This window comes from Mesocricetus auratus, unplaced genomic scaffold (assembly GCF_017639785.1).
Source record: "Mesocricetus auratus isolate SY011 unplaced genomic scaffold, BCM_Maur_2.0 Super-Scaffold_100014, whole genome shotgun sequence".
In the NCBI taxonomy this organism is placed as follows: domain Eukaryota; kingdom Metazoa; phylum Chordata; class Mammalia; order Rodentia; family Cricetidae; genus Mesocricetus; species Mesocricetus auratus.
Genome location: NW_024429197.1, coordinates 61,797,369 through 61,807,922, shown reverse-complemented (window position 1 = coordinate 61,807,922; position 10,554 = coordinate 61,797,369). Strand labels below are relative to the sequence as shown.

General features: G+C 38.5%; 1 protein-coding gene across 50 annotated transcripts in view; it reads right to left on the bottom strand.

Annotated features, from left to right (window-relative positions):
* Positions 1-10,554, bottom strand: part of Ptprd (protein tyrosine phosphatase receptor type D) — a 2,190,171-nt gene that overhangs the window by 4,775 nt on the left and 2,174,842 nt on the right. For all 50 annotated transcript variants that reach the window (XM_040757239.1, XM_040757256.1, XM_040757242.1 and 47 more), the window contains 6 exons: positions 10,219-10,504; positions 9,632-9,810; positions 8,474-8,600; positions 7,352-7,477; positions 4,003-4,157; positions 1,176-1,311 (listed from right to left, as the gene is read on the bottom strand). In XM_040757239.1, the coding sequence (XP_040613173.1) occupies positions 1,176-1,311; positions 4,003-4,157; positions 7,352-7,477; positions 8,474-8,600; positions 9,632-9,810; positions 10,219-10,504 (1,009 nt within the window). The remainder of the gene's footprint in view (positions 1-1,175; positions 1,312-4,002; positions 4,158-7,351; positions 7,478-8,473; positions 8,601-9,631; positions 9,811-10,218; positions 10,505-10,554) is intronic.

Sequence of the window (10,554 nt, the reverse complement as noted above, 5' to 3'; positions counted from 1 at the left end):
TGCTTCTGCAGGGTGTTTTGTTGCATCAATAGAAACCCTAAGTAAGACAGGAGTGAAAGGTAGCTGTGTAGGAGCAGCCAGCACACAATGTGTTTATGGAGCCTTGGGCTTTCTGGCTTGTCACCCCTGAGAATGGCTGCCCACATCTAAAATACATGCACCATTTGTCCTAAAACTCAGTGGGATTGCAAGTTGTTCTAGAAGACTCATACCAAAATAGAACAGCATGAAACATGCCTTTTCTCACACAAGGAAGGGCCCTGTCATATTGCAATAAATTGGAGCATTGTTGGGGAGATGGAAAAATTACAATTTACAGATAACCACAGGGATGAGAAAAAGTAGGATTTTCCCCATAAAAGAAACTTATTTTCAGTAGCCAATGGGGCTGAAAGTAGATAGCTTCTATTTTGCTTAAATGTGCATTTTTCTACAATAAAAATGGTAATGCAAAATAAATGGAGTTTGCTTTTCTGTCTTGTCACAGTAAGTTGCTTGGCTAAGTGTTAAGGCTTTTTAAATGTCCAATTTCCCTCTGTCACCCCAACAACCATTATGTTTGCCAGGCTGACATAATGTTTTAAGTATTGCAAGCCAAATGCTTATACTATTTTGAAATCAAAGTCTGAAAGATATTGTAAATTGAAGAACACATATAAATTGTATAATTTGGTAGATATTTGAGGAAAATAAACATTGCCACTCTGATTCTCTAAATCATGAACTTATACTGAGAAACGTACATGTTAATTAGTGAATAGAAAATGACATTTTCAGGTTCCAAATATTTAATGACCAGTGGTATGGAATGAAATAAAAGCACCTAGTGTAAGGAAACAGAAAAATAATAAAAGTAGCTGGTGGAATATTACCTGCCAGACACTGGCTTTTTACATACAATTAGGTATAAGGTTTTCACACACACACACACACACACACACACACACACACACACACACACACACACTGCATATTTCAACCTAATATAGAATCTTCACAACTTGAAGATTTTTATTTGGTCTCCATATTTAAAGAATGGGGAGTTGTGGCTTTAAAATATTAAGTAAACTACTGGTTGCTTTTCCCATGGTGATCCTCTGTATTTTGCAATGGTATTTTGAACCCACTGAGGACTTAGGCTTTTGGAAAGTGACAGACACCAAATGCATTCTTACCTCTGTTTGTACCATGGCTGGTCGCTGTGTTCTTAACATTTTGACTGTCTGGAAGATATCTACAACCCCTTCATATCTCATTCTTTCCAACACAATACTCAGCGTTATAAAGACTCCAGTTCTTCCAACGCCAGCACTGTCGTAAGAACAAGGGCATTGTGAATAACATGAACATAGTCTTGGCTCCATTTGCTTTGGTAGCAGACATTCTTCTAGCAGCTTCCATATTGCCATTTCTCCACAGCATATTCAACAGAAAGTGGTAATTCTTTCACTACATGAGAGCAAGTAACTAGGATTGGGTCTTATGGAATAGAATGCATTTCTATAACACCATGTAACACCAGTTGAAAAAGTAATATTATAAAATCAATATAGAAAAGTATGAGCAGGTACTCTTGTACTCTTCATGTAGACCCTGAAACTTAAGGCTTTGCCTTTATGTGAAGTATGAGATGCGTTAGAATAAGGTGGAACAATCATGCAGATTCCCCCTTTGTTATGCATCAATAACGTAATCTGAGAAGGATATGTCATCATCTAAACAGGTAACAAGTTGCAACAAGGCATAGAGGCTACTTCACTATTGACTTTGGGTTGGATATGAAAAAACAGATTCTATAACAGTCTTTTGGTTATGGGATGCTTTTTCTCCTAGCCTTTGAGAAACTATGAATATCCTACATGCATTGATTGTAGAAACATCACACTATACTTCAATTTCGAGAAAGCTATAAAGTTTCAACAGATTCTGAAAAGGGGCCTTTGACTGTGTAGCTAAGAGTCAATGAGCTCCGCACTGAACTGCTTATTTTCAGGTGATCAGCACCTAAAATAACCCAAGTTTCTTGCTATGTTTCAGCAAGGTTTTGAGTTTCTTTCTGTTCCCATTGATAGTTTAAGATAATTCCAGAATCTTCATAGCAGCAAGGAGGAAAACTAATTGATAGCTCTTGTGCTCTTAAGAAGTGACATCTGGGGGTTTAGGTAACAAGAACATTGAATAATCTAAAAAAAAAAGCTCTTACATTTTCAGACCTTAATTAAGTGGTATGTGTAGCACTTGGGCATAGACTGTATAACATAGATGGATTCATTTACTCCAGCATAGAGCTGACAGGCATATATAAATACTGTGTGCTTTTACAAACTGCAATTTTCTCATGAATCTAAGGATAAATGCTAAGTGAGGCTTTAAATAAATGGGCAATTGTTAAAAAGGAGCTGAAGTTATTCAGTCCCAGCAACAGTCAAGGGATCTTGCAGATCTCTTCAGTCCTGTGAGTTCCACACTCATGAGAGTCTCTGAATTGTGACAATTTTGTCGAATGATTCAGGTATTAGAGGGTGTGTCTTACTTTGATTTGCTTAATCAAATATAACCAAAAAACCATAAGAGTTTCTGGATTTCCACTAAGAATTTTCAAGAAAAGAACAGGCATATGCCTCATTAACTTCCAAATTTATCAATTGTCAGTATGTTCGTTTTACATGCCAGAAACAAGTGTTATTCCAGGTCAAACAAAAACAAGAAGAGATATGTATCTAGAAGACTTTGAAATGTAATGAGATATGCCAATATACATGTATATAACATGTGAACCTTTGTACTAAGTGGTTTCTTAATCATTGTCTAAAAGCAACCCCAAAGAGAAGTAACACACGGCTTAAGCTTAAGTTATGAATATCAGATATATTCTTTTCCTTAGAGGTCATACTGAGAAGGCCTGAATTAAGTGGAGAAATAATGTGCTATGTTAAAAAAATAGATGTTTCAACTCTAGTTTATAGCATCAGCTTTAAATCCTGGAGGCCATATATCACATCCTATCTGTTCTTCAGTTATATGTAGCAAGGGATTTTTGACAGCATAAGATAAATGTTTTCAAGTCTGAGAAATAAAGCTTTGTTGGAAAGTATCACAGAGACCTGAAGAGAAAAAACTGAGGCTCAGTGTTATACACATTCGTAAACGTACGGATGCAGGACAAGCCCATGTCTAATTTTTCCATTTTGATGTCTTGCTTCCTCTGGTATTAAAAACAATTGTTTTTAAAGTACCAGGCTTTTTATACATAAATGCTTTCGAGATTGACTATAAATATATTAAAAACTGAAACTTCAAACTTTCAGTATCCTGAAATATGGTAGTTTAAAAAAAGATAGGTGAATTCCTTTTACTATATTTCCCACATGCAGCAGCTTCCACATGCAGTAAATTTATGGTAGATGTCTAAGGCGTTCACTTAGTATTTCTATTAACTTCAGTGACTTAAATTACAAAATGCTCTAGAAACTGTTGAAAATAATTAAATTGAAGGTGCTTCATTTTCTGATATAGCAACAATTTTCAAGCAAATTGCATTTTGGACTGAGGCACCATACTAATCACTTATTGACTTGCAGGAATTAGTACTGCTATTAAGGCTTGGCAGCAATTCACGGGTCTTTCAAGAGATAAAGGGAAAGATACAGAGAGGCCATTGTAGGTACAGCTACACAGAAAGAAAGCAAACACTGGCAGGGATCAGTGCTATGCATTATTCTTAGGGGACACACCCACAATCCTGCAACAAAAAACTGGTTTCTTGTTTTGTTTTTTACAAGGGATCAATTTGGGGGATAAAAACATTCCTCTAATTCTTTTCATTTAATGGAAAGTAAAAGAAACAACTCTTTATGTTTCATAGGATGTTCCGAAAATGAATTTCAAATACATAGATTTATTTTAACAAACTTGTAGACAAAGTAAATAAAGAACAGCCATTTGTGCAGCTGCCTAGCATTAATTCTAAATGTCTAGTTAGCGTTAGTGACTCCTGCTCACCTGCAATGCACCGAAATGGGCCCATCTTGGCCAAACTGCTCCTTTGTTTTATGGACTTGGCCGATGAAGTCAATAAATCCTTCTCCAGACTTTGGCACTCCTTGTTCTGGCCAGTCAGTGAACTGGAACTGCCTCACTGTTCGGGACTGGCCGTCCTTTAGAGGGGAAGCCACATAACCAGTCATGAAGCAGCGTGCCAGAGAATTCAGCAAGGGCACAAACCACAAGAGCATTCGGGAATTTTTCCCAAAAAATAAAAGGAGAAGAAAAACATTAGAAACATGTCCAGAGAAACTTAGTTACGTGTGTGCATTAAATGCTGCTAATACTGTCAACATTAGGTATATTTAGATTACAAGTGTATTTGAGCTATCTTCTTCAGAAGTACTTCCGAGCCTCAAAGTTTAAATTTGAAATCATTATATGTGATTACATACATTTATATATATCCCTCCCAAATCTTATATACTTTACTTCAATCTATTAATTTCTCTACATTGAAAGGAGTATGCAAGCATCTGCATCAGAGGCTTGCTGTTGTCACAATGATTTCATATCAGTCATGCATGCTGATTTCTAGCATTGTAAATGACAAATGGCAACATTTAAGGAAGCTAATATAAACCAGGTAGCTGTTGCTGACCTGGCTACCCTATACGTCTCTGAGGTAAACACTTTGTAGCCATGTGTGAGGCACACCGTGAACCGTGTCAAATGATGCTTAAATTCAGTTTAAGGACACTGTGCCAGTTTGTTTTAGTCAACCTGACACCACCAGAGTCTCTGGGAGAAGGAAACCTTGATTAGGGAATTGTTCCTACCAAATTGTCTTGTATGAACATATGTGGGCATTTTCTTGATTAATGATTTATATGGGAGGGTGCAGCCAAAAGTGGCAGTGCCACCGCAGACAGGTGTCCCTGGGTGGTACAAGGAATCAAGCTGAGTGAGCCATGGAGAGCAACACAGTAAGTAGTGCTCCTGCATGATCTCTGCTTCAGTTCCTGCTTCTAGCTTCCTGCTTTGAGCTCTTGCCCTGGTTCCCTCAATGATGAACCTGAAAACCAAGTAAATCCTTACTTCCCAGTTGCTTTCAGCCAGTGTTTTATTACAGGAATAGAAAAGGAAACTAATACAGAAAGAATCCAAGGGGATTATTTGCAAGTATCTCCCTCCTCCCTTTTTTTCCAGAGGTATCTTCCTGACTGGCTTCAGGAATTAAGTAGGCCACACAGACAACCCTAAAATTATATGAAAACAAGCCATAGCTAAAATATGATAATTCAAAACAGAAATAGGTGAATTCGTTTTACTATAATGTTTTATATACACAGCAATTACCTTAAGTACTAAATTAACCATGGGTATCTAAGGCATTTACTTGGTATTTCTACTGACTTCTTTTTAAAGAGAATATAAAAAAGCCTTCGAGCTCAGAAAGAACTACCATTAAGAATATAAGGACATACGATACTTCAGATTCTTTCTGGGACCCTTTGCTCATCAATACAGAAATTCTTGTTAAGACCCACCCAGGGAAGCATAGCTAAACTCATGTCTGCTGGCACCGGTCTCATTTGAAGAGGCACTCCCAGTGGCTTCCTGCTTCCCTTTCTTGGGCACTAATCTTTCCTTCTAAGATTCTTTTGGGCCCAGGCATGCACATTTCTAAGATTTGTTGAGATAACTCAATCACAGGTGGCTCAACTCAGGATGACCACACATCATGTGCCCTATTAGTACTGTAGATGCTTGACAAGAGAACAGAGGATCACACCAACTTTGAGAGAATACAGAGGAACATAGATAGTATTTGGTGATATCACCAGCTCCTAGATATTTACTATGGAAGCTTTATTTATTCCTGCTTTTCCCTGGAAAAGTTTAGGAGGGCACAAGAAAGAAAGTCATCAGAAACTGGGTGATGCAGAATTGTCTTCCGAGTGTCCTGAAGATTTCACTTTTGATCATAGTCACTTGTAATGCCAAGAACAGGTCATTTGCGCAAACACTATTTGGTTAGTTGCTTAACAGTACTGTATTCTCACAGGCCACCTGGCTTTCTGAACTCAGAACCTGAGATGAGAAGCATACACAACAAGAGCCCTGGCAGTTAACCACAAAGAGACTTTAAAACAACGTGAGCAAGTCTGCTTTACTCTTTCTTTCTCCATGTGATTAGGTTCAACATGGAGCTAGGTAGATGTGTTTGGGTTAACCTGCATTTTCTTTTCTATTACCAGAAATAGCTAGGAGATTTACTTTCCAGGAACTTAGTTGTTTGATTCACACTGTAGCAATACTGGCAGGCATCAGGGCATGCTTACTTGGATGATTTAAAAATGAGATCTTGTAACATAATAGCTTCCTTGATGTAGTCACATTCAGAGTAATTAACACACTACACTTCCTAGGATTATCAAGTCTATCACCTGAGTCAACCCTCCTGTGAATCAGAGTCTCTTTGTCTAGGATTCTGTCCCTTTCCCTGTCACAGCAAGGGAGAGACTTCAGGGATTAGCAGACAAACATGAGCTGAGTGAAAGCCACTTTCCTGAAGAAACAATGGATCAACCACACACTGCCCCCCCCCAAGCCCTCTGGAGTTTTAGTCAACTCACCCACTATGACAGTTCCAAAAATAAAGCAGGACTCTGAGCTGACCTGGCCTCCCCTAAGATGTGTTTGCAATCATGGTTTGTGAAATTCTAATGGCAAATATATTAAAGTTTATGCGTACAATCTCTTACATCAGGGCTGAACCTTGGACTCAGCAATCTTTTTAAGAAATGCAGAATGAAAATTAGCCAGCAAGGGTTGTCAGTTCACAGTTTTCATGGACAGACACATTAGCACATGGAGGAATAAACCATGCCAGGAAGCAAATTAGAATGTGCAAGGCTTGTCAGAAGCTTCCAAGGAATGCCATTTGCTCTGCAGTTTGAAAGTCATACCAAATTAACCTACAAGCCCATATGACCCCAAGGGCTGTACAAACAACAACATATTTACAGCCTGGAGTAATGAAGAAATCAAAAACTCTCCAATGAGAATGTGCTGAGAAGGTGAACTTAAGTGCAGCCAACCAATCAGTAAATGCTTCCCAACTCAGGCAGTCACCAAGAAAGTTCCCCCAAAGCTGGGCTTCCAGGTGGTTCATTTGAAGGAAAGCCAAGCCAGGGTTTATGAGAACATTTCCCAGACAAAGGCAAAGTTACAGATTCTTTTCCTTCAAAGTCATCCGTATTGGGTGATTTATTTTCTTTTTGAGAATGGTTATTTTGCAAACGTTTCTCCCAGTGAAGTATACTTAACCCTAATTTCTAGCTAATGGTGGAGCTGAACTTACCCTGGCATCTGTGACCTTGAATTCCCTCAGGATATACTGAGGCATGTTGTACTCAGCCATCGGATCCACAACAAAATACTGGTATCTTGCAGATCGTTCTGCTGGCCAGTATTGGTGACATTTCTCCTAAAAGGAGAGATTAATATTAAATTCTACAAGGTGCCAACAAAATTTTGGCTGTCTAAATGTTTGCTTGTTAATACAATTCTAAAATCAAGGCAATTTCAATTGCATATGTCTATTCTTTTGAACCCCTAGCCTGAAGACAGGCAAACTATCTGGTGTAATGTGTGTTTTGTTGTTGTTGTTGTTTTGTTTTCCAAAAACATAGCACAGAGTCTGGCAAAACATACCTCCTTATCAAATACCAGTTGAACTGCGTGCTTCAATTGGGACTGAGAATTATTTAAATAATTACATAAGTCCTTGGGCAATGCTATCCATTTTGGTCCTGCATTATATCAGCACATTTGTTTTATACCTCTGTGGTTTGTAATTAGGAAATCACCAAGGACAAAGCAGAAGGGAGCCTGAGCATTGATCTAGTTCCATCTTAGCTGTCAACTGGGGTCCTGGGAGCTCTGATGACTTGTGTTGTTAGCTTTGCAAAATCAGCAGCCAGACTAAGACGAGCCAGATAACTTCTTGGCCTTATATCTTTGTGCTTTCTAAATGAGCTCTAAAAGTTGGTTTTTAGCCATAAGTCAAGCATGCTCTCTGGCGCTATACCTGGTGACGGGGTGGTGGGGTTTCAAGTATCTGGGATGCTACTTTATATGTTCCTCACAATAATTATTCTTAAAAAACGGATTTGCTATTAGCACTTTAGAAATATTATGTAGCTTCCCAGCACTATGCTCAATGAAACAGGAAAATAAAGCTTGGCCTAGGAACGAAAGTCACGAATTTAAGTTCCTTTACATGGGGAAATGATGGCCCATTTGATCATAAAATTCTAACTTATTAAGGCAAAAGGTAACTAGCATATGCTCAGAGTCCAACGTAAGTCACTGGGCACCACTGACTGACTTATCTGTCTCTATGATTGCACATCACTGAACCCCAAAACCATGTAAATTAGTGAGCTTGATGCGATTTTTCCAGATTGGGTGACACACTTACTCTGCCCATTTCTCTCAGCTTGGTGAGCATGACAACAATGGTGGAATTGTGTTCCCATAGCATGCGCCAGAAGTCTTCAGTCGTCTCTGCTAAGGGGCCCTGGGTAGCAATGTAGGCTTTCTGTTGTCTGAATAGAGAGAACGAAAAGAAAATGCTAAAGCACTTGGAGGACATGCACAAATTGATTTGTGAATTGTTAACACCAATCCTAAATACATTATTAATTCAGTTGCAAGGGATTCCCATTAGGATACATAATCAATAAGATCAGTTAGTACATGTTGGGGACTTGGAAAAATCAATTGAGTTGTTAATATTATTATGTATATCTTTATCCTTGTTATTTAAATTTATTACAATGCTAATAGTTCAGTTTCATGTTATACAAATCACTTAAATGCTGAGTTGTGTGACTTCATTTTCAAGAAACAGTGCTCATATTAAGCTTATGAAAAATGGCCTAAAATAGCTGCTTTATCAACTGCTAGATCTGGATGGTTTTTGAAAGAATAGGTGAGAAGGTCATTTTAAAAGAAGCAATAATGGGAGAGTGAGGAGATGGGTCCAGCAGTAAAGTGTGTGCTGTTCAGATCCTTAGCACTGATATAAAGTGCAGAAACCGTGTGTGTGTGTGTGTGTGTGTGTGTGTGTGTGTGTGTGTGTGTGTGTGTGTGTGTAGGTAGGTAGGTAGGTAATGGGTGGATCGCTGAATCTCACTAGCTAGCCAGTTCAGCTGAAGGGATGAGCTCTAGGTTCAAAGACCAAGATAATCTGGAAAACAACTGGGGAAGACATGTAATACTGACTTCTGGTATTCACATGCATAACCCCCCCAGCATATCCACACTGGTATTGCACACATGCCTCCAACACACTTACACTGGTGTAAACATACACCATACTCACCCACATGTACACACCCATATAAGATGTATATATACCACACAAGCATACTTCCTCACCTCCACTATTACTATTGCTTAATTCTATCTAAAGTTAAAAAAAAAATAAAAATAAACCACCCCCATGAAGGAAATGAATGATGATCTATTGAGAAAGAAAATGGCTTTGGATTGATAATAAATTCTTTGTGGTTACAAATCTAGGGCACATGCAAATATCAAGGCTTTGGATTGTCAGGGGAGTAGGGGTGGATACCTGTATCCATCAAGAAAACTGGCATTGATGTAATCAGAGCCTTCTACTCCTCGAATAGGCTGCAGGCACACCCTTGTGGATTCATATGGCATAATATTAACAAGGCGGTTTTTGAATTTATTACATGGAAGATTGGCACTGATGAATCTTGAGGTGTGAGCTTTTGAGCTGGCTAGACGCTGTTGAATTTAAAAAGAAGAACATCACAAAGATAATTTTAGACAATGGTTTGAATGCAATGTGCCGAAGACGCCCTTTTCAGATATCAAGCTTCTGTTTACTTGATAGGAAATATTCAAAGTGTACTTTCTTTTAGCTAATTATTCCATATAGCCCTCTGAATATTGTAAACGTTGCATTCTGAGAAACACGATTTCTGAATTTAAATTAGGACATCAAGGGCCCCCAGTATTGTTAGGGAACAAAAAAAATAGAGGAGAGACAAAAGAAGAAAGTGTTTCATAATCTGATACCAGAGAAGAGTAACTGAACCCTGTACTTCAAAACTGGAAAGATAACGAAGGGAAGTCTATTTCAAAGACAAAATAACTTGCTGGCAAGTAACTACATCATAGCCAATGTCGTACCTTAAATTCGAGCTCCATCCCGGTGACATTCTCCCCTGTTTCTATTTGTGTCAGCTTCTGGATGTAGGCATACAAGTTTCTAGCCGGCACTTCGGTATTCCCACATGTCACTGCTTCTAACAGCGCATCATGGATAAAGATGTACTGGTCCTCTGTTTGCACCATGTAATTCCTCTGGGCTCTCATTAAAGTTACATGGCCATAAATATCTACAGTTTTTTCATGCTTTATTCTTTCTAACATGGCATCTATTACAATGAAACAGCCAGTCCGGCCAACACCCGCACTAAAAGACAAACAGAAAGAGGGGAAAGCCCACATGAACTTAGCAAGAAA